General features: G+C 42.5%; 1 protein-coding gene across 1 annotated transcript; it reads left to right on the top strand.

Annotated features, from left to right (window-relative positions):
- Positions 1–4,967: 4,967 nt before the first annotated feature.
- Positions 4,968–19,057, top strand: SLC26A3 (solute carrier family 26 member 3). Its single transcript, XM_071552614.1, has 20 exons — positions 4,968–5,098; positions 5,865–6,004; positions 6,117–6,227; positions 6,319–6,476; positions 7,189–7,353; positions 8,054–8,206; positions 8,914–8,996; positions 10,276–10,423; positions 10,554–10,667; positions 10,775–10,852; positions 11,280–11,375; positions 12,355–12,461; positions 12,720–12,789; positions 12,878–12,970; positions 14,268–14,363; positions 14,956–15,189; positions 16,914–16,968; positions 17,434–17,579; positions 18,359–18,424; positions 19,034–19,057. The coding sequence occupies exons 1-20, from the start codon at positions 4,968–4,970 to the stop codon at positions 19,055–19,057; spliced, it is 2,268 nt and encodes a 755-aa protein (XP_071408715.1).
- Positions 19,058–24,688: the final 5,631 nt, after the last annotated feature.

The following is a 24,688-nucleotide window of genomic DNA, read 5'->3' on the forward strand; positions in this document are numbered from 1 at the left end:
GTCTATTTCACAAACTGCAGTAAATCCCTTAAGCCTGACAGCAGTTACCAAAACCAGGGGCTTGCTGTCACAGAGAAGGAACTCACAACAGTTTAGGAAGAGACCTGTGATCTTTACTGACTGGAGTAGCTTATGGTCTTGTTTAGAGGCGTAGCTTCAACTTTCAAAAGCACCTAAGTCTATAAAGACTCTCGGAACTCGGAGCCATGGGCTAAAACACAAGAAAAAAATCCTGACTGAATGGTCTAACAGCTCTCATCTTTTGCTGCCCATTGGATAGGGGGGTCCTGCTCGCTTAATTATTTCTTAGTCTAATAATTGATCAAAATACAGGCAAACCATCTGAGAGCAGAATCCCAGGCTCCTCCTGCCTCTTCTCCTCCTAGACCCATGTGCATGAGTGACCCTCCAGAGCACAAACAGTGGCCACCCTTTCAGCTTTCTTCATAGTCAGGGTCTGTGACTTCAAACCACCAAAGGCTAAGTCAAGCTCTGATTTCCAGGGCAGAGGAGTGACCTAAGGAACCTGGCAGACCATAGTCTTCCTGATTACACGGGTTTCAACAACTGAAGCACTTCGAGGTGCAAGGGTTGTAAGGACAGTTTTCATCAGGGAACTTTAATGCTATCATGTCCTCAGCATCTCAGCACTGAAGGTTCACTGCTCTCCTGAACACAGGCACCTGCAACTGAAGTTGCAGCTGAGGCCTCAAAATGCTATTTTGGGTATCTCCTTAGGTGGTTTTAGGTATCTCAGGGAAATGTTTACAAAGGCTCACTTTGTCCTAGGGAGGATGATCCTCCTCTGTGGACAGTGGAGAGACAGTCCAATTCACCCACATCATGTTCCTGCCCCAGTTCTTGGCCACACACACGGCCTGCACCTTCCACTGTTTGTCATGAGGTGCCACAAGCTGTCAGCTCCACCAAGTCACAGGCTATTATTGACAATGATCTGAGAATTCAGGAATTGCTTCTGGAAAGACAGTTCAGGGACTACTAAAGATGCTTCAGAGGAAGGCTGAGGAAGGCATGCTTTGCTCAGAGCTGGCATGCCCACAGCCACCTCCCTCATCAATGACTCGTGCTTCTTCAGAAATGAAGAGTGCCAAAGCTGAGCTCTGGCCACTACTTCCCATCTCAACTCAACAGAAACCTGGCAGATACATAGCACAGCAACAGATAGTTCTTCTTATTCATCCCTATTTTCCCATATGAGTCTCTGCAGACCAATCAGAAACAGCTCACCAAACAAAGTTAAGCAATATTACAGAGAACTTCAAGAAATTGCTCTTATCATCCCTCTTGAGGATAAGCTCAATGGTCAAGGCCACAGTGAAATCTTCCTTTTCTTGTAAAAGTTAACTGAAGTTAGTTATTAAAATGCTGTCAGTATTTAGGGAGGTTCTGACATGAAGAGCAGCACAAGATACCTGCACTACCTCTGAAAATTTCCAGGATATCTTTATCCGTGAAATCTTGGTGTGGTGTCTTCTGAAGAGCTTCCTGGAAGACATACCAGGTACAATTTTAACTTGTCATTCTAGGTATGGGGTATGTCAAGTAATACTCATAAATGAAATGTTTCTAGTCATGTGTTATATTTCTTGTAAAAGTTTCCCTTGTGGAATTTCTTTGTATTTTTCAAGTTTTTGTATTGCAGAGAGATAGAATTTTTGAGTGGGTATACACAGACTGAACAAGTGAGATGGAGCGTGTTAATATTTAATTATTCCATTAAAGTTACCAGATTTTTGTGTACTTCTTGGTCAATATTTAAGACAAATTAATAAATAGAAAAAAGTCTCCCTCTGTTAATCTCTTCAATAAAATGACACATATCTGGACTGGCAGTGTGAGTTTCTGGAGTACAGACCTCTCTTTCAGGGGATTGTGGAGGATGTTTGCCTTTACCATGCTGGCCCTTTTCACAATGCCCTTATTTTCTTTGAAACACCTAAAATAAATAACTTTGTCAACAGCTGAAAAAAACCTCCCTGTGCTGAGGGCATCCTTTCTTTCTGAATATATATGGGAAGAAAATGAGAGCAAGCAAAAGGAAGGCAGTACTGGCTGCAGCCATGGAAGCTGACAGGTGCCAACAGGGCCCGTGGAAGAGGGAATGAGGCAACAAAAGCTCAGCTAGTGGGGGTGACTGGCAGCAGGGGTCATCTATGTGCTGCAGCAAGGAGCTATTCCACATGGTCTGATTTTCCTGCCAGGAAACAGGTTCCACCCCACTTCAGGTACTCAGGCTGGCTTGGTTAAACTTAACTTGAGTAATGCTACATATGTATGTATGGTCAAACTTCACGAACAAAGATTTGGGAAGGGCTTTCCCCCCATGGGTGTGCCCTTTCAGCCTGTCCAGTGGATTTTTCTGGGTGAGGCTCTGGCAGTTAAATGCCTCCCTGCCATCCGATCCCGTCAGATCTCGGATGCTCAGCAGGGTCAGCCCTGGTTAGTACTGGGTGCTGTGACAGTCCCGAGGACTTCACTGTCGCAGTCCAATGCTACGTAGCACTGCAGTCTGTAACAGAGGCTCGTGCTTGCATGGGTCATCTTGACAAGACCCTTGGGCTGAAGCTCCTGATCTCCTCCTGAAGCTCTAAGCAATCAACCCAAAGCTCACCTGGAAGAGAGCTCATAAATTGGAGTTCCAATCAGGAGGTAAAAAAAGCAAGCAAAACACACCTTTAATAAGACCAGCACTAGTAAAGCAAAGGAGATTCACAGAGTTGTAAGGAAGCATGTTGCTTGTTCCCTGGGACTGGGGCAGTAAATTTGGCCTGAGGAAAGAAGAATGTCTGGGCAAGGGGCAGAGGGACAACTGAAATATTCACAAAAAACTACAGCAGCTGCAGCACTGAGGAAAGCCTGAAATGAAAGTCACCCACACGCTGCTTCTGGTTTTATGGCTTATGAACATTTCAAAGGGTACAAGTAGTACATCTTGTGCCCTACAATGTAATAACAAAACTAGTCCGTAGGACTCTCAGCAGTGTTGCTCTGAGTGACATGAAATCTAAAAGGCAGATACACAGACCAGGAAACAGAGCAACTTTAAAATCTTTAATAGATAAAACTGCTTCCTGCAAATCCAAGTACCCAAGATTTATCAGAGAATGAACTAAATTAAGCAATTTTTTCCTTGAAATTTTATCAGCCTGAGGTCTGAAGCTGTGATCACAACAGAGGGAGGGACAGTAGTGTACAATTACAGGATCAGAGTATGATTTTAACTGACTTTGGATCAGCCTTGAATGCACTTGGATTTTGAACCTGCTAGGTTTTGGAAAATCTTACAGATCAAATTTTCTGTGTTAAAACAAACAGTAAAAGTGTTCAACCTATTGCCAAAATAGTGAATCTGTCCTGAAAAAATAGTATGCCAACAAACCCAGCATATCTAAGAAGTGCTTCTGACATTAATTGGACTTCTACACATATCCATGAGTTTCCCCAGAATGATCAAGGAAACTAAAATGAAATCACTTAAAATAAGTCAGTAGCAAAGTTTCAGGATGGGGTTCACATTTTAGTGCCAAAATTGTCATAGATTAAAAGCTTTTCCTCTGTTCAAAACTATATAAATAGCTTTATGCTACATTAAAATCCTGTCCTGTGGTGTCTCCAAATATTGAGTACATGCCAGTCTGAATCAGAAAGACCACAGGGTATTTCAGTGAGAGTCAGGTGATAGACCTGGGCAAGGAACTGGTGTTAGCTGAGCATCTGTCACGAGACACCAGCAAGCACCAAAGTACCAAGGAGCATTTGCACTAGGGGAGGGATAAAAAGAAGAATCCTGTACTACCAGTATCACAAAAGACTTTTTGGTTCCTACAGGACATCTTCATCTCTGAGTCAAAATCAAATAGAACAGGATAGAACAGATTAGTTCAGTTGGAAGGGTCCTACAATGATCATCTAGTCCAACAATGGCTATGCAGAGCAAGTTCCACAGCTTCTGTCTAGGACTAGTACTGTATTAAATATTTAATGGTGGCTTCAATTGAGAGAAATGTTTTTAGGTAGTGCACTTGCTGAGGTGAATTTGATGTGGGAAGAATGTGAGGCATAGAGAGAAATGTAACAGCATGGTGGGCAGCACAGTGATGGCATCAATTAATTGCTCCTAAGTAACCCGTGGTATCAACTGAAATGAATCTTGAATCTTCTCTTGTGTAATGCAGGCTCCAGGGGTCATTTCTGGAGTGACTGAGGACAGTTTCTATTCAGCCCAAACATGGAACTGTGGGTTGGGATAAGGCAGAAAATTGTATTTAGGTGAGATATTGGAACAACTGTTTGTGAACACGAAGCAGAGGAGAAGCAATCCAGACAGCCTGTGGAAATAAATATTACAAATAACTTCAAGCAGCAATACTGTACTTTTTTACTACTGAGCCTGATCTTGGCACACAGACTCAAGCCAAAAGATTCCCCCCTCTCTCTGAAACCAAGAGAGGATGGCTGAGCCCTGCCTTGGTTCTGCCTTTCCCCTCATGTGTCAGTGGGTTTCACTGAGCTCCCAACCCTCCCAGCAGTGCCACAAAAAGAAACTGCTTGGGATCTGTTTGTTCTTTAGGAAATTAATCTCCATTGAGGGAGGAAGTTCTTGGTTGTAGATGGCTGGCTCAGAGATAAATTAACTCAAAAACCATCTCCACTTTTTGGCTGCATCTTTAGAAGGAAATACTTCACGCTCCAATGAAACGCTGCTCTGAAGCAGGAGGAGGAGCAGGGTAGGAGATCACCTTGGCAGAGTGAAATGGGTGTCTCAACAATCCCTCTTTTGATCTTCAAAGGTGGTAACGCTCAGTTTGGAGTTCACTCAGCTATGCTACAGCTACCCACCCCAGAGTACATAAGGACATAACCCTGTCCTTCATTTCAGGTTTTTAACTGCCTAGGCCAGAGAAAAGCACACACAGTTGCCATCCTCGGCTGACATTTCAGGAGAAATGGTTGAGCCTCTGGGCAATCACTATGTTGTAGCCAGACCTGTGTACTCAGAGAATGCGTTCAATGAAGAGCATGAGAAATTGCACAGATACCATAAAACCTTTTGGGATCACCTGAAACTCTATTTTCGGTAAGGAGATTTTTCTTCCTTTAAATATGGATCTAAGAAAGAGCCTAACCTGTTCTTGGACAGCATGAACTCCATCCTGACAAAATCCATCTCAGATGCCAACATAGCAAATGAAAATTCATTTAACTGAATTCAATGTCAGAGTTTTCTCATGAATTTTAGCTATTACCCTTAAAAGTCTTCCTACAGTTCTATCTAAGGTAGCTTCACTTTTTCTGCGCACTTGGCAGCACAGACTCTGGAGTGACTTTAGGGGTTAAAGGGAGCTTGTAACAAAGATGTGCACAGACTTTTCACCAAGGCCTGTTGTTGCAGGACAAGGGATGATGGTTTTAAACTAAAAGAGGGTAGATTTGGACTGGATATAAGGAAGAAAATTTTAACTATGAGGGTGGTGAGACACTGGTACAGGTTGCCCAGAGAGGTGATGGATGCCCCATCCCTGGAAATGTTCAAGATCAGCTTGGATGGGGCTCTGAGCAACCTGACCTAGTGGGTGGCATCCCTGGGGTTTGGACTTGATGACATTCAAAGGTCACTTCCAACCCAAACTGTACGATGAGAATTTTGGTTGGAAAGTACCTCTGAAGGTCACCGAGTCTGCCTTGAAACACAGCTGGCAACGCAGGCTGATCCAGGCTCTGTCTGGGTAAGATTTTCACCTCTGACAGCCAGAACCTGAATCATTTTGTTTCCCCAGAGAAAACAGGCTGCAACTCAGCCGAGCTGTCCACTGACAGAATTCTGTCCTCTTGTGCCTGTACAGCTGCTCCCCACAAAGGGTCAAAAAAGCTGCTTTGGCTTTGTTTCCCATTGTCTCCTGGCTGCCAGCGTACCGCTTCAGAGAGTGGATCCTGAGTGACATTGTCTCTGGCATCAACACGGGGCTCGTGGCTGTGCTGCAAGGTACCTTTAGGAAACATGTGCCCTGACACAGCCTGCCAGGCCAGGGGCCAGGGCACTGCTGACTGCAGCCTGCGACATACACATCACCTTCCCTGGGCCCCTGTCTTTACAGGTCTCGCCTTCGCTTTGCTGGTGAATGTCCCCCCTGGTTATGGACTCTACGCAGCCTTTTTCCCTGTGCTGGTCTATTTTATCTTTGGCACATCCAGACATATCTCAGTGGGTAAGTGCAGGCACACCACTTACGCTCCTCACTGGTGAAGAAGTACACGCTGCCCTTTCATATCTCTTAATGAGTGCCTTGTGCTGCTCAGGTCCCTTCCCTGTCCTGAGCCTGATGGTGGGAGGAGTCGTCACCAGGCTGGTCCCTGATGGCAGCACTGGAAATGGCAATTCCACAAATATCTCAGCAATAAATGACGAAAGGGTGATGGTGGCTGCATCTGTAACCTTCCTTTCTGGGGTTTTTCAGGTTGGTAAATGCATGTGTGTGTATCCTTGCATGTCTATAGGCACCTAATATGAATAGATGGATGGTGGGCTGACCTTCCTCTTTGGTTTCTGCTATTGTAGTCACCAAAATAATTCTCTCCCCCTTCCTGTGTAACTGACCTCAGCTCACTGATTAGGATACAACTGTTCCTTGGGTTTGCAGAGACCTGAGGCTACAGCCCACACAGCTGTAACCTACACCTGCAGCAAAAACAATCTGCTGGATGGGGAAGAAGTAGCCATGAAAGTAAAATGAATGATGCAGATCCACCAAGAGGAATAAAAGCTCTGCCTCACAATAGGAAAATATTTGGGCTTGTCTTTTAAACCCCCCCAAATTTATCCTTACCTTCTAATAATGAATTCCTACAGTTCTCCACTTCCTAACAATTTATTTGTGCTTTGTGAAACACTGGTACGATATGAAAATATAGGTACGGAAAACCCTAAAGCTAAGGAGGTCTATTTTAGCTGTAATATAAAAAGAATGGGTTTTAACTGCTCTAGAAATTACTCTTACTAGTTGCTACATCTCAACTTTTGGTGCCAGTTTGGTGACAGTATATTCCTCAATTTCTGGATGGATAGGATTAGGTGAAATCTTTGCTTCTATTAAATATGGTACACTTTATTGCAGAGATTGCTTAAAACACAAATGAATCCCACTGATGTATGCTTATTTTGCATTTCAGTTACTTCTGGGAATTTTCCAGTTTGGATTCATCGTTATTTATCTATCACAGTCATTAATCAGTGGTTTCACGACTGCTGCAGCTATCCATGTTGTGGTCTCTCAGCTGAAATTCATGTTTCAGCTCCCTGTCCCTGGATTTAATAAACCATTTGGCATCATCTATGTAAGTGTTGAGTGTTTATTATTGGCTAATGTTATTGATGTACCTGTGATGTATTTCTGACTGTGTATCACAAGGCAGTAATAAGAGAACTCAGCATAAAAATAACCAAGCAGGAGGAAACACAAGAGGAAAATCAGAGAGAGGTATTATTAGTATTTGACCAATCTTTAAATTTATTACCAAGCACCAAATTACACCACATTGGGCTAATTAGATAGTAATCACTGTTGTGTGTTGACATATTTCAATTAAGTACTCAACTCTGTGTTAAGCACTTAATCATTCATTTTTACTGGACTGATGTGGTACGTATTTAATTTGCATATGACTCTGTGAGGGATCTGGGATGAGAAAGGAGGAAAGAGAAGGACAGGAAGGGAGGAAAGAAGAGAGACCCCTGCTTTGCAATGCTCACATTTCCCATTACACACGTGTGTGTTGCTCCAACCCTCCCTCAGGGGAGAGTGAGGAGGGGAGGGTCACAAACCAGTGGAAAGGGTCTTTTACAGATGCTTTCATCATTTGGCTGAGGCACCTACATTCACAGGGGCCTGCAGTCCACATCATGCCACAGGGAATAAATCCCAACCATCATCCTCCTCAGAGCAATTCAGACAGATGCACTTGTGGAAGGGATAGTGCTACTGTGCCAGGGCCCTGCTGTTTCTAAAGCACTGTGTGTTTCTTCCTGATTCCGCAGACTCTGGAGAGCCTCTTCAGCCAGATTACAGAGACGAACATCGCTGACCTTGTCACATCCCTGCTGGTCTTGCTTATCGTGTTCATGGTGAAAGAAATGAACGATCGATACAAAGAAAAGTTACCAACTCCCATCCCGATCGAACTCCTTGTGGTGAGTCACTTCCCTTTGATTTTGCAATTGTTCCATGTTACAACATGGGAAGCAGCGTTTTAATTATTTCTTCTCTTGTTCTCCATTAAATGATGCAATATTATTTAACCTATAAGGAAAAATCGACAGTGTTCGTGAGCTATTGTGATATGTTTTACCTCTGCATAACAGTTCTTAAATGAAAATACCTGTGGTGTTACAAACCATGAATTTTTCACTTGGACAAGTCTCACAGCTGGGGCATCTCTGCACCACACTTGCAAGCAGCCACTGAAGTCCCAGCCATCCATGGCCAAGTACAAAATTATTTTGCCTTCCAGCAGCAGAAGGTTTTGCCCACTCCAAGCAACAGAGGGGTGGGGGAAGCTCCTTAAACCCTGGAGGATGTTGTATAGACTCAAGTAGTACTTGTTTTCTCACAGTCATTACAGCACCTTGTTAGAACCCACCTGCCTTATTGGGTGTGTGGATCTCTGTTGTTAGTAAAATATTCCTTAATAATCTGTGTGATTTTTGAACATAAACTCAGACCTGTAAGGTCATTCAGGAATGACATCTGAACAGCAAAGGGATGTACAGACTTAGGGCATAATTCTGCCACTAGTTATGAGGCTGGAGGGTGTGTGGGAGAGGGAAGGTAATGGTTTTTAATTGTTCACACTCTTGCTTGAATGTATCTAATGGAGATGTGGTTTATTGTCTTTCAGACAGTCTTAGCAGCACTGGTTTCCCACTTTGTTAACTTTGAAGAAAAATTTAATGTAGCTGTTGTGGGAAAACTAGAGGAAGGGTAAGTGATTTACTTACAGTTCACCAGTGGAACAAAATGTTCTCTCTAGTTTGACAGTGCTAAATCAGTTCAGCTGTTTCTGATTAAAATTTTCTGGTTCATTTTCTATCAGTAGGTAAATAAACATTTTTCTCTCAACAATATGACACACTTTCAGTACATAAAAGTTACTCATCTTCTAGTCATCAAGGAATACACCAAGACATGAATTAATTATGTCCTTCACTTTCTAGGACAGCTGTTGAGCAGGAGGTTGACATTTGCCCCTTTTATTGGGCTACTCACTCCAGAACCCCTCAGTTTCCCTCAAAGTACTTGCACAATTCAGCACCACCACCAGACCTGGGAAGCCATCAGGGCACTGCACGGGTCTCCTGCCTGGTCCTGTGACTGGCCACCAGCATCTCCTCAGGCACCATTATCCTCCAGAGACCTCAATGTCTGCTCCTCCAGGAGTATATCCACATACAGAGTATATATCCACTTAAAGAGAATGAGAATGTATCTCTATATAAAGTACATCTGGCTATGCCAGAATCTTGGCATAAAGAATTAATAGGAATGTGTTAAGTTAACAAGAGTGAGGAAGACATTTACTAGGACAGCAGTGCTCCCTGTAGCCTCAGGGGTGTTATTAGATGAAGTTTGTGAAGGAACAGCTATTTCTGCTCCAGTTTCCTTTCTTCAGATTTCAGTTCATTGAAAAAAAAAAAAGAGAAAGGGAGAAAAAAGAAGCCCAGAGGTGAATTCTCCCTAGGAGAAGACCTGGCATTCTCCCTAGCAAAAGACTCTGATCAAAACAGCAAAAAATGGTAAAGCTAAAGTTTCTAGGAGATAGATAGCCTGAGAGACTAGTCAGTATTACCTGATATTGTAAATATTTGTTTTACTGTCTAAAGACACTAAGTGAATCACACAGAGATATTTTTTCAGTTGTAATTAAGTGAAATCTTTCCATGTGCAAATTGCCTCAAGCAAGAACCTATATCCATGTGTACCTAGAAGGAAGAACTGTGTGTGCACCTCAGATGAAATAAGCTGTGACTGGAACTGGCCAAATAAATGAGAACATGCTGAAACACAAACTGAGCTGATCACAGTTAAACAGAGTCCCTGTCCTGATTAAAGATTCCCCAAAGTTTTATAGGGTTCAGTCCCACAGCTCTGTGTCACATCTCTCCAAAGTGCTCAGTACAAGCTTGACCACTGTCTTGCTCTCTCGGCTGGCAGCTTGGCTCCTTGGGCATATCCTTAATGAGAGGAGTTTTTTGTCTTTCAGGTTTCAAGCACCTGTTGCACCTGATGTGGGCATCCTCCAGAACTGCATTGGTGATGGCTTTTCCATCGCCATCGTTGGGTTTGCAGTAGCCTTCTCTGTGGCCAAAGTGTATTCCATCAAGCATGACTACCCAATACATGGCAACCAGGTAGGCAAATATCACAGAGGTCAACATAGTGCATTTACCTATGGGAAATAAGTAATTTTAGGAATCCTTTACCTTGTGAATAACTGTCATGAACCAGCTTTTAAGAACAATCTTTTTTGTTTTATTTCAGGAATTAATTGCTTTTGGTCTGGGTAATATAGTTGGTGGATCATTCAAAGGATTTGCCTCTAGCACTGCTCTGTCAAGATCAGGTGTGCAGGAGAGCACAGGAGGCAAAACACAGGTATAAAAGACAACAAATCAGGATGGTGTCTAGTGAAACACAGCTCTTTTTTCCTAGCTGTTCATAATGCCCACAGGCACTCATGGAGGAATTGTTCTCTCATGCAGATTGCTGGTATTGTCTCGTCTGTCATCGTCTTGGTTGTGATCTTGGCCATTGGATTTCTCCTGGCACCATTACAGAAGGTATTCACTGGTTTCACTTAGTGCTTCCTCCTACTTGCCAAGGGCAGGTCTGCCTTCGGAGTCACTGAGAGTGTTCATAGACTTCAATGGGAGCGAAGCAGGCGTTTGAAAAGCTTGGTTCTTCTTTCCACATCATGCCAGAGAGGACCACTACACCTGGTCCCTCAAAGACAATACAAACACTCAAACACCAAACACCACAGAACCAGCTTTCAGGTGCCAAAAATAAGTGGGATTTGCAGCCTCAAGTCAGACACCTGCATTGCCCCACAGCTGGGGAGGTTCCAGCAGCTGTGATTCACCAAGAGCAGCTCCCTGGCCTTTCAGCTGCACTTTGGGCCTATTAGTATCATCTTTTAATTCCTAATGTTCATAATTTTCTTTGCTTGCTTAAACATTCAGCGTGTGTTTTGGTCTTTTTTAACAGTCAGTCCTTGCATCTTTGGCTCTTGGCAACTTGAAAGGAATGCTCATGCAGTTCAAGGAAGTCGGCATCCTATGGAGAAAGGACAAGTGTGACTGTGTAAGTTGAGTCTCACAAGCATCATCATCACAAGTAAAGTGCTCTGAAAAGTAATCTATTATGCAAATATTCTTACAGGTTACCTTTTTATATGTATATCTGTCTTACTTCACTAAACAGAAAGTACAATAGTGGCATGCCTTCTTTACTGGTGTACCCCTTGCTTATGTTCTCCATTTTGTCCCACCTATTTTGAGTTGATTTTCTCTCTTAACTTTATTTTCATCCATTTCATCAAAATCTATTAAAACAGTGCATTATACAAAATCAAATATAGAAGGCAGTTACAGAAAATGCCTAAATAACAGAAAATGCCTGAATACCCACTGCACTGACTATGCATTCAGGGACACTTTCTCACACTCACACAACACGTTATATGGAAGAGACACAACAAAAAGCAAATGATAACCATAACCTTAAGGGTTTACTCCAAATGGTAAATCCTATGGCTGGAGGGCAGGATTGGTTACATCTAACATTCAGAAAATTTAGGCTCTTGCCTTTCTCATGTGCCAGTTCCTTTGATCACAAATGGTTCCAGGCCTCAGATTTCCCAGCTATCAAACAGAAATGCTTTGAGCTCTGTGGCTAAAAATTCTTCCGTATTACCTAGTCATTTATCAGTTATGTACATTCACAGCACCTATATTTGCACATTTACAACTCTCAGCTTTACAGGATCCTGATTTACTTGTAACCTTGCCTTTCTGCTGTGTTTTTATTGAGAATTTAGTGAACCACCTACTGAAGAGCTACACCCTTATCATTCTGGGTCTTTGTTGTCTAGAAAAGGTCATCCCTAGAAACTCTCCCAGGTGCTGGTGATTTGGGCCCCATTTTACAGGACAAAAGCCTTCACCAAAGCAAACAGACATCCTGGATCAGATCTGAGATCTATTGCTGCTCCCACCCCCTGAGCTCACGACCCAGGTCCTTGACAGAGTCATAACCATTGCCATCCACATTCTTGTTACAGATTATATGGGTGGTGACTTTCTTAGCTGCCATCTTTCTTGGCCTGGACATTGGACTAGCAACAGCTGTGGCATTCCAGCTGCTGACGGTGGTGATCCGCTCCCAGATGTGAGTACTTGTTGGATGTGACGACATCTCAGAGCCTCCTGTTATAAATTAACTCCCTCTATACAGAGAAGGCCAACAGCCCTGTGCCTCAGTCTGTCCAGCAACCACATGTTCAAAAGCAATTTACAGGCATAAACCCTTGGTTGTGGGGATCTGCAACAGTTTGCCACTGCAGCTGAGATTGTTTTATTTGATCCTTCCCATCCTCCAAGTTTTGATATAGGACACTAATAATTTTGTGTGTATTGTTGTTCACAGTCCAAGCTGCACTGTTTTGGCTAATGTTGGGAGAAGTAACATCTACAGAAACAGGAAGGATTACACAGATGTAAGAAGCATCTTGTTGTTTTCATCATCTGCTGCACTTGTGTTTCTATAACATACGTTGTCACTGACACTTTTGCTTCATTGTCCAGATCTATGAGCCAGAGGGAGTGAAGATTTTCAGGTGCTCCTCTCCAATCTTCTTTGCTAATATTGAGTTCTTCAGAGAGAAACTCATCACTGCTGTAAGTGTCTGGAGCTGTCAGTCTCAATATATGAGTTTCACAGCACATTAAAGTGAATACAATGTCCCAATAATTACCATACAGGTAGTTGGTCTGCAGTTCAAAGGTGAGAACAGCCTGACCCACGCTGAACTTATGCCATAATAATGTTTATAGCATATATAGACTTACGTATACACATACATATACTTACACCTTAACAATACATATTTTAAGTCCTTTGCAAGAAAGTAGTGCAAACATAGATAATATAAAGGGAAATTATTTTCTTTTACCAGCCTTTATATTATTTATACCCAATAAAGCCTAGTTTACTCATCTTGCCCCAAAGAACATAGCCACAATAGTCAGAAGAATGCCTCTGTCAAAGAGGTCTTAATGTCTTTCACAACAAATTGGTGGAGGCAGCCAGTCTTTCCATAACCAGCACAGAGATCCAGGATTCCTGAGCCCTTATCACACCAGCAAGGCCCCCCATTCCCAGACTGACCACAACTCACACCCATAACCTTCCCTTCCTGCCACTCTTAGTGGGGAGTTGACAAGCAGTGTCATTACCTGCACACTGGTAATGAGCAATTCATTCTTCATGTGAGGGACTGAAACTGGCAGAGGAACACAGGAGTCTGACACATGGTTCTCCATGAGCTTGGCTTTCACCTCAGGAGAGCCCAAAGTTTTTTTTCTGTGGGAGCAGATGCTCACGCTACTCTCTGTATGAATACTGGTGCTTCTAACACCTCTCTACCCAGTGGATGGATGAGGCAGAAGACTTGCAGGAATCTAGTGTCTTCATAACCCTTATTAGCCTAATTTACCTTCCACCTAATTTTGTTAGATCCAGCTAACAGATTCAAGAAACATATGCATCCAACATGATCAAATTTGGTTTTCTTCTTCAGGAAGAGCAATGTGTGAATGATCTACCCTGTGGTCAGGTGGCACAGAGCAGATAGAGCCTGTGAGCTCTCTAGTCTGGGTTGCCTGGGTCTCCATCCCATAACGAAACAAGTAGGACATGCCAGCTCTGTGCCAGCCCACTGGAGTTACTGGCCTATGCTACAGCACTGTCCCTGCTATAATGCTGTCCAGGCTGGTGTCCTAAAGGGAGTACAGATAGGCCTGTCTGGTTTGTAGCTTTGTAGACATCTTTCCAACTAAGAAAAGTGGTAGGCAACATCAAGCTCAAATGATGCTCATCCCGACTGGAAAGATGAGGCATGTAAGATGCATTGTTCCTACCCCACTGTCCCTGAGATGCTGTTTCTTTTAATTATTCAAAGTGTTACTTTTGCAGGTTGGCTTCAACCCACTGAGAGTCCTGAGGAAGCGCAATAAAGCTCTGAGGAAGATTAGGAAGATGCTGAAGAAAGGAGAGCTGCAAGTGACACCCGTATGTAAGGCAACTCCACCCCAGGGAGGGGGAGTTAAGCAACCAGCTCCTTGGCTTTAGATGGCTGAGAAGTACCTCATAGCCTGCTCTCCTAATTAGATATGCTACTCCCCAAATTTCCACTTCATGACCTAAACACATTTGAAAACTAAGATTTTCAATTGCCATCACAGTTAGAGACCTACAGATTTAGCATGGACAGAGCTTGTATGTGTCCACTAGAGCTTTGTTTGGCATCAAATGGCAGGATCAGATCCCACAGAGGTGAAGATCATGCTGCACTAATGGTAGGATAAAGAGCCCAAATCCTGTGTGCTTTGTGTTGACTTGTTCCAAAATTACTGAATTAAAGTGTATCTGAAAATTTACTTCAGGGAACAATAGAAAGCCATCATTAAATGACTTCCAGACTTCTCCAGGCAAGGGAGAGACAGATTTTTTCTAGTGCCCTGTGCAGCTGGGTCCTGCTCCCTCTTATGGGAACACCAGCTTTGCATTGCCACTGCCCTTTGCCCTTGTGTAAGAAGCACCACTACCCTGGCTGGGTCTTAAAAGAGCGTATTAATTATGATACTTTTCTCTGTCAAAACAGAAAGGCTTGATTTGCATGGCTAACCATACATATGAGTCAGATGAAGAGTTAGACAACAACAAAGTAGAGGAGCTGGACCGGCCCACCAACATGACAGACCTGCCCATTCAGATCAACTGGGGCACTGACCTCCCCCCTGGCATCACAGTGCCCCAGGTCAACATTCACAGCATCATTCTGGATTTCTCATCAGTGTCCTTCCTTGACTTTTCTGCCATGACAGTCCTCCAAAAGGTACTCATAATTCACAAGACAAACAGTTATCATATGAAAGAAAAACTTATGAATGCAGTTACTTTTGAGGGATATGCATGAAGGAAGGGATGGTGTTCAGAGGGACCTGGACAGGTTTGAGGAATGGGTCCATGCAAAACTTGTGAAGTTCAAGAAGGCCAAGTGCAAAGTGCTGCACGTCAATCAGGGCAAACCCCAGTACCAATACAGGCTGGGGAATAAATGGATTGAGAGCAGCCCTGCAGAGAAGGAGATGGGGATACTGGTGGATGAAATATTGAACATGACCCAACAATGTGTTCTCATAGGCCAGAAAGTCAATCATATCCTGGGCTGCATCAAAAGAAGTGTGACCAGCAGGTCAAGAGAGGTGATTCTTCCCCTCTGTTCCACTCTCATGAGGCCCCACCTGTAGTACCCTGTCCATCTGTGCTGTCCCCAGCACAGGAAAGACAGGGACATATTAGAACAAGTCTGGAGAAGAGCCATGAAAAGGATCAGAGGGCTGGACCATCTTTCCTATGAGGACAGGATGAGCAAGTTGGGGTTGTTCAGCCTAGAGAAGGGAAAGCTATGAAGAGATCATGGTATATGGCCTTTCCATACATAAAGGGGGCTTATAAAAAACCTTGGACAATGATTTCTTACAAGGGCATGCAGTGATAGGACAAGGGGGCAATGTCTTTAAACTGAAAGAGTGAAGGTCTAGTTTAGGTATTAGGAAGAAATTCTTTACTGTGAGGGTGATGAGGCACTGGAACAGGTTGCCCAGAGAAGCTGTGAATGCCCCATCCCTGGAAGCATTCAAGGCCAGGTTGAATGGAACTTTTGAGCAACCTTGTCAAGCAGGAGATATCTCTGCCCATGGCAGGGGAGTGGGAACTAGGTGATATCTCTCAGATCCCTTCCAGCCCAGGCAATTCTATTATTCTCTCCTGTGTATATAGCCTGCTTTTTAAAGGCATTCCTATATGAACTGGAAGGTCAGTGGCAACGTTTGAGTTTATGTGAATTTTAACATACATTTTGCAGAGAAATTGTTTAGGATATGGTTTAAATAATCAATACAAATAGTCTTGGAATTAAAGTGTTGCCTGTGACACCCTTTCTTCATTTGTTAAGATTTTTTGAAGCTTTACAGAAATGTATATATGAAATATGTCTTTAAACACCCAGCTGGGAGTTGGAACACTGGAGTTCAATTTCTGCTCCTGCAGTTGCTTCCCCAGATGATCATGAACAAGGGAAAAGACATAACATTTTCAAACAGCAGCAGCTACAGTTAACTGTCTAGAGACACATAGGGTGTGTAAATCTATTTCCATAGGAACTAAAGACCCACCGTGTCGGTGGGAACTGTAGTGCCGCTCAAATTCCCAGTTCTAAAAATCTCCCCAGAAGATATTGAAGTCTTTTAATTTTCATCATGTATTAGGTTGGTACAATAAAGTCATACAACTTGTGAAAGATCCCTTTTCTCTCTGTGAACTAAACATTTTCAATTACTGCCCCTTTTCAAAGGATTGGCCACTCCCATCTGCAGCCACATGAAGAGCCTGTCTCACCTCTGGGTGCAGCAGAGCTTGAGTTCAAAGCCGCTAACAATAGTAGATCTTAAATACCTTAAAGTGGTTTGTACATTTGCTTTGGCTAATCACCACAGTGGTTGTTATCATAGTGCAAAAACAGCAGTATCTAACTGGTGCCTCCTTCTGGTTTGACAGACTTTGAAAGAGTTTGTCCGGCTTGACATCGACATTTACATTACTGGGTCACACGGTGAGTCCTTGCCTTTTGCCTCACCCCTCTGCCTCCCCTGCTGACCACTGAGCATGGCTGTGGGGGTCACCCCAGCTTTACCTTCCAGTCTTGGATGGCAAACAGATCCAGCTGAGCAGAGGTGTCATCCTTCCCATGCTGTCCCCAAAAGGCTGGGACCAGGCATAAAGGCTCATTTTACTCATGGCCATCGCAGCTCTGGCCTGCGAGACCCACAATTGGCACAATTGGGTTGGGCATTAAATAAGCAAAGGGGCTCAAAATCCCTCCTGCCTGGCATTGAGCAGGGCACTACTGATGGGTATTGATGTTCCATCCTCTCCATATCCATAAAGAGGAAACCACCAGCTCTAACAAATAAAACAATTCCCATGTTCACTCAGGGGGTGTGCTCAGGATGCACTGTTTCTTCCTTTTTAAGGCCTGAAAAATCACTCTGTGCTTTTTGATTGTGTTCCCTCACAGAGGGCCTCCTGGACAAACTGGAAAGAAGTGCATTTTTTGATGAGGAGATTAAGCCATCCATGTTTTTCCTCACCATTCATGATGCAGTTTTACACATTTTGCTGAAGAAGGACTTAGCCAGCTCCCCAAAATTAAAGCACACTGAGGTAACACTACAGTTTTCAGCTTTTGTTATTTTAGTGTCTTTCCAGTACTGCCCAGCACTCAGCAGTGTCCTGCATAGTTAGCCACGTGCACTACACTGTCTCTATACTCAAAAAAAGTTAATGACTATAACTCAGCTGGTCTCCAATAAATTTGGAGAGCAAATAGGGGCCTCTGCTCCATATGCTTGGCAAACCACTAGTGAAAGGAGTGAATAACTCCCACTGATGACTGGTCTGGTGACAGACTTCACCTGAAGTCACCTCCTTGGGAAGAGCAGTGTGGGTGAATCCCAGCCCACCCACTGGCAGTCCTGTCATCACCCATCCAGCAGAGACTGCTCCATTCACTCCAGTGGCTCCTTCAAGGCTGCATGTAGGCTTTCCAGCCCTGCCTACCTTCAAAAGGAGTGCTAAGTTAGTGCAGATAAATTAATACAGCCAAGTTTGGTGATGGTCTTTCTGGGAGTGTTCTTAAATCAAGAGCAAGAAAAGATCCTGCATACCTTAAATCTGTTTAGATGTACCAGATCCAGAATGCTGCTCACCTGGAAACTGTCTAAATCCACATAGCCAAACTGGGCCAGCCCTTCTGCACTGACCCAGAGACCTGGCAGGAGTAATAAAGGCCTGACAAGTGAGAGCTTCCTTCCTTCTAGATCAACTTCTCAGGCATTAGTTCAACTCCTAAAGATTTAAAAAGCATTTAAATGTTAAAAAGGAAAAACAGAAAAAAAGGAGTAATTGATTTCCTAACCCACAATTTCTTGTGTTCATTGCAGGAGAACAGTAGAAGCAGCGACTACGTCATCATCCCCAGGAATGGACTGCGCAGCCGGGAGTGCACAGTAAGGCTCTGTCTATGGCACTCCAGGCATAGAAACCCAGCCCAAAAAGCTGCTCAGGGGAACGGCTAGGTCAGATAACAGAAGCATCTTCATCCCTGAGTTCTTACGTCAGCCCAGGGCAGAAAGCACCCAGACAGCGTATTGATGGGATTTGACTTAAGGCAAAGTCTTCTGGCAGCAGGAGGTCCGGGGCTTGGCTCAGCAGTCGTGCTGTGTGCATGGAGAGGCTGCAGAGGGAAAGCAGGCAAAGGCCATTTCACAGGCTGTCTCACCTGGTCTCCTGGACTGTCCAGCACAGCTCCCCAGGCTCACTGACAGAATGCCCTTGTGGCACAGAAGTCAACGTTATTCCACTTTATCAAAATTTCCCAGGGAGAAGGGTAGTCTGGAGACAGGAATAAGAAAGGAATGCATGCAGCCTTTCATCACAGACTTCAGGAGAAGGGCAGTATCCAGCACAGAGCAACCCTATGAGGAGAAAATCTCAGATCACAGTCTTCCCACATAAATGCTTTAGAGAAGCAGACTCTTATACATCATTCACCAGAGGAAACTTACCCTGGCTATTTCTTTCAAAAGGTGAAATTTGTTTCCTTTTATTTCCTACAGATTCCAACAGAAACAAAATTTTAAATTTCCTTTCCTAAATATAATATTCTCCAGCAATACAGTGTCACAGAAGAAGAATGTGGATGCCATGATGAACATGAAGACAGAAGGATACTTTAAAATACCTTAAGAAGGATTTACTACATTTGGTTATGTTCCAAGTTTTGGAATAGGCTTGTTAGTCTTTATGTGTCTCTGTATATATATAAATGTATTTATGTACATATATGGAAGCTAAAATCTTACAGATTTTCTTATTTCATATAGTTTGTAAACAACCTGTACAGTTACTAAAGAATATATTAATATTTGAAATCTTGTGTTTCATAACACAGACTAATAGTTAGGGCTGGTATTTTCTCTTCAACTTGTATATAACTTGTATAAAGTTTTCTTGATAGTTTGTAAGATATTTAGTAGACTGAATTATTGAACTTGTTCTCAGCTCAGTATCATGAGCATAGTGTGCATACTGTACATAGGGACTAATGTATCTGCTGTAAAACATGAAGATTGCTCAGGAAAGACACAGGATGTTCAGATGCAAACACAATTCATTGATTTGGATTAGGCTGGTGAAAGTGCACCCTGGAGGATGCATTTATAGTGAATATCCACATGTAATGACTGCGGTAACTCTGTATGCCTGGCTGTGTTTGTCAAACACCGCTGAGGCAGCGCACGGGCAGTGAGACCCAGCGCGGGCACAGAGGCGCTGCCCACGGAACGGGGCTCGGAGGAGCTGTGCGTGCTGTGCCAGGCTGGATTGCCCAGCTCTGTGCACAGATGCACAGAGGAACTTCAGCTTTAAGAGTTACTCTGATACTCTGCACAACCCAGTCTGCATGAATGTCATCAATGAACTCCCACTGGAAGTCAAAGGCTTGAGGATGAAGTACATCATAACTTGTAGGGGGAAAAACCCAACCCTCAAAAGTGACAGAACTTTTACTTTTGCATGACAAGTGCTGGAGGTATAAAAATCTTCAGCCTAGAGAGAAATGGAACCATCTCTGGAGTCTTAAAAAAAACAGCAGTCTGCAATCACATAAGTTTTTGGTTTTTAAGCTTAGTTTTAACTTGCAATCAATCTGGGGTGACCAGAACTGTGCATTTGAACTTGATGTGAAGAAGGGCTGAAGGGAAGGAGAAAGTGTTCTTGATAAAGCAGAAGCACAGTTTTTATCTCCACAGTATGCAGGTCTTAAAAATAAAATTTGAGGAAAACCAGACAGAAATAAGTGGGGAGAAATGGTACTTGTTTGTATAGAAGGTACCTGCACATATGCCACATTCAACCAGTACCTTTAGTTAGAAAAATAACCTTCCAAAGCGAAATGACATAAACATCATGTCTCTGAACCCGAGCAAAGCCTTCCATGCCCTGCCACACAGGGCCATTTTTAATATCATTGCAGAAGAACAGATTACTAAAGGCACCAAAAGGCAAAGGTAGATTATGCTAAAGAGGAGGTGACAACTAGGAGTTTTGAAAGAGAAACACCAAAATGGAGGGAGCATGAAACTCTTAAATATTTTCATCTTTTTTTTTTTAAACTGCTGTTATCTGATGAATTCTGCTAACGACACCAAGCTGTAAGTCAATATTAAAGTGAGAAGGTTTTGAATACAGAAAGAACAAGGTGAGATTGAAAACTGAGGGAGAGAAGTTCAGCTTTCAGAAAACACACTCATGCATTTGCAATGAATAACAAGCTGTAGTTCTGTGGTGGGTGATTATGGGCCTGACACGGTGTGGGGGACGTGGCTCTTGGTGGCAATCACAGAGATGGCACAGGCAGCTCTCTGCAGACACCAGACAGAGGGAGGGCAGTTGTACAATCCTGCTTTGCTTCCGAGCAGGACACAGCACATATCACGTGCCAGACAATGAGCACAGCAATACCTGAAAACAGATTTAATCAGGACATTGCTAAATTGCTTTTCTAATGCAGTCTTCCGAAAAACACAGATTATATCAGAACAGATTTTCCAGCAGAACAAGCAAGGTATTAATGCTACTGTGCAATGCTCACGGGAGATTTCATTCCAAATACTCTGAATTTCAGGACTCAGCTCTCCAGTTCAAGAAGGATGATGTCAAACTGCAATTAATGAGGAAAATTGCTATGAGGATCTTACTGGAATGGAGAGCCTGTATCTAAGGACTGGCAAAAAGAGAAATAGATCCAGGGATTTAACCTAAAAGAGAGGAAAAGCTATGCCAGATAAAAAATAATATTGTCCTGTGAGGGGAAAAAAAATAAACTGGCCAAACTTAATTAGCAAGATAATAGAAGATGGTTCCTCATTTTTACAATGGTGAGATGATTCTGCAACATCCTTTCCAGTTAGAACAAGAGGAGTAAAACACTAATCTGCTTTTAAGATGAGGCTTAAACATATTTACGAAAATCATGATAACACATCATATCAGTTTAATCTGAACTGTCTGACTCAGGCTGTTCTTTCCAGACCTGTGCTCACAAGCACCTCTAAAGAGACAGGCAAATATCCCTATCAAAACAAGTCAGCAATATATGAAGTGCTGTATGTGGTGGAATGCCACATGTTGCACTTCAGAACCATATGGGATTTGCTGACAGGTTTAAGATAAATGTTCTTTTCTAAATTGCCCTTCTCAGAACAATTTATTCCAATACTAAAGACTCTTCTGACACAGCACCATTTCTTAAAAGGACATGATACCTGGACAGCCTTGCTTAGAGAGCCTTGCACTCCTATGTCACATGTCCCTACCAGCTACTTGCCATCCTCTTGAACCACTTCACTCCTTATTTTCCAGTGTTGACACCAGCAGCATTGTATTTCTGTTTCTTTAAGTGATTTCCCCTCCAGGTCCTGGTTATTTCTGCATTCAACTCTCTGTTACTCTAACTTTCCTCGGGGCGGTTTACCCTTATACAGATTATAGCATAGACCTCTTGTTATGGTGTATTATGGAGATGCAGATTTCCTGCTTTATTCCTGAGATAGGGACCTTCAGAAACCTGGGTTTTTAGGTTTCTAAATGTCCTCCATCAGGCACTGCAGCTGTTCAGTTGGAGCACTACCATATATGACTTCTTAATATTTTACTCAAGAATTAAGCTAAAAGGCAAATTTCATACCTGCTTTCTTTTTGGCAAGCTGACAGGCATCGTGTTAATTCATCATCGCATATCCCGAGCCTATCACTCCTCAGCACAGTGCAGATGCTTCATAACTCAATAATGGCCATTTTACAGCCAGTGAGAGGGATGGAAAAGAGAGAAGCCACGGAGCCTGTGATACTCAAGCCTAGTCTCAAGCCTGGTTTCACTTTTTCAAGCTGAAGAGGTTTCCTGTGTGAAATAGAGATACAAAAAATTGTTTATTCAAGTTCTTGGGCACAATGGAGAGGAATGTAACATGCAAACCCCTAGTTTTTTCAATTTCTAACTGAATTTCTATGAACAAAGAAGTACCTTCTTTACTGAAACATCACTCACAGTTCTCTATTCCTCATCCATGTGCTGAATGTTTATTTTCCCACACTTTATGCACCTTCTCCCTTCTGCTTCCTGATTCAGAAATGGCAGAGAAAAAGTGGAAGAACAATCATCAGTACTTACGTGATTTTATTTAGTACAGGAAATAATTCACCATAAATTGTCCTGGAGCTGCATTGAAGGATTGGTTTTCATAAATAAAACTGAAGAGAACTCTTGGACATTATCACTCCTCCTCATTAAAATGAGTCCTACTGGCATTTAAGAATCACTTGCAGTCTATTATCAAAATTGCTAATTTACCAGCTTCCTGCTGCTATTCCACCCACATCTTTCTGGATGTCTGTTGCACTTTTTAATATTTTAATCTCTTGCACTCATGAAAACAAAACCCCACCAACAAATTAATGCCCTATACTTAACAGAATAAGGAAATCCAATTCAGAGTAGGAAAAGTTTCCAAAGTTTCTGTTCTATGGCTAAGTCAAGACTGAAGGGAGCTTTAAACTTCATTATTCTCACATTATTCACCCTGCCCTAACAAACGGAGCCAGTTCAGTTTACAAACTCATCAGAGTGAATCACTAGTGTGAATATAAAATACATGAACATTGTGAAAAACCTCAGGATTGTGAAGGCACAATTACTGTATCAAGATGATTTATGAATTGCTGAGAATTGTTTTTAACAGTACAAAATAAAAACTAGGGAAAATACAACTTGTATGATGTTGATATTTACTTTAGAAATGTAACCAGGATGAAAATGAATCCAAACCTTGCACATTTCTCTGCTGTGTTGGACCCTGAGTCGTACATATGAAAAGTTCAGACTTATTTCCCATACATTCAGTATTAAGTGGCAGCTGCAGTCCACTGTGCTCCTCTAGTTTTCCAGGCCTGAGAGGACCCTTGATGAGAACCTGTGCCTGCTTTTGTCAGCAGCCCAGCAACACACACAAACACCACAAAATCAGACACAAGTTTTACAGAGCAGAAAGCAGTTTAAGAGCAGTGTGTTCAGACTTGATCCACAGGGAAAGCATATCCACAAATGTACTTTTGAGAACACCTGACTTCACATAACACAGGAGACAGCTTTTCCCTTTGTTACATGTGCAATTTCTAATGTGGAATAAATAGTGGAATTACTTTCACTTCAGTTTTTAGCAAACAGAATTTGACACTCCTTTGAGAGCAGGAAGTGAAAAGCAGCAGAAGCTCCATCCAGTAAGGTTTTCTAACTCTCTTGGACCACATTTTAAAAAAATAATTCACATTTTAAAATATTCTTTTTTAAATGGCATGAAAAATATTGCTTGTCACATCTAGGTAACCAATCTTTATGTTAATAGTATTAAAATCACCACCAACAGAAAGTGTAGGTTCACACAGTTAGTCTGCTTATTGCAAAGTATGCATGGCTGCAGGCAATCCTTCAAGCAAAGTGATAGATGGAGTCAAGGATAGAGGGTAAGGAGACAAGCATCTAAAGCACAGATATTTTCAGGCCATCTGCTGGTGCATCTTGCATTCCATGGGGGACACAAGCCATCATCAAACTCCTTTTTGTTCCCTTATGTGACGTTGTTACAGGAACTTAAAATGGCTGACAAATTCAAAGGTTGTCAGAGTTCTCTTCATAATGTGAGATCTGCTTGGCAATGCCTTGGGAGGGAGATCACTGAGGCATATTTATTCAAAATAAACATATTCAATTCAAATGTTTGCCTTACATTATGACTTAAGAAGGAATCCAAGGAAATCACAAGTACATCTCACCATTTCTAAGTCTGTCAATTATACAATTAAACACAATATATGAGTTTTGGAACTTCACACTAAAATGTCCAAGTATTTTGCAAAAGAACTCCAACCAACTAACCAAGAAAAAACCACCCCAAAACACACCCCAAACCTATAAAAAATTTAAAAAGACAGTTAACACAAGGTTTCAACCAATTAAGGCATTTTTAAACTTCATAAATATGAGAACACTAACAGTGCCCTTGGTTACATAGGTATGCTTAAGACTTAATAATTTAAAAAACATATTTAGGTCTTTCACTTCTAAGCAAGATACAGAAATTTGACCCAAGGCCAAGTACTGCCTGAATACAATGAACTTTCAATTAAATCCTCTATCACAAACATTTTTGGTCCAT

The sequence above is a fragment of the Pithys albifrons genome, chromosome 3 (genome assembly GCF_047495875.1).
Source record: "Pithys albifrons albifrons isolate INPA30051 chromosome 3, PitAlb_v1, whole genome shotgun sequence".
Taxonomy (NCBI): Eukaryota; Metazoa; Chordata; class Aves; order Passeriformes; family Thamnophilidae; genus Pithys; species Pithys albifrons.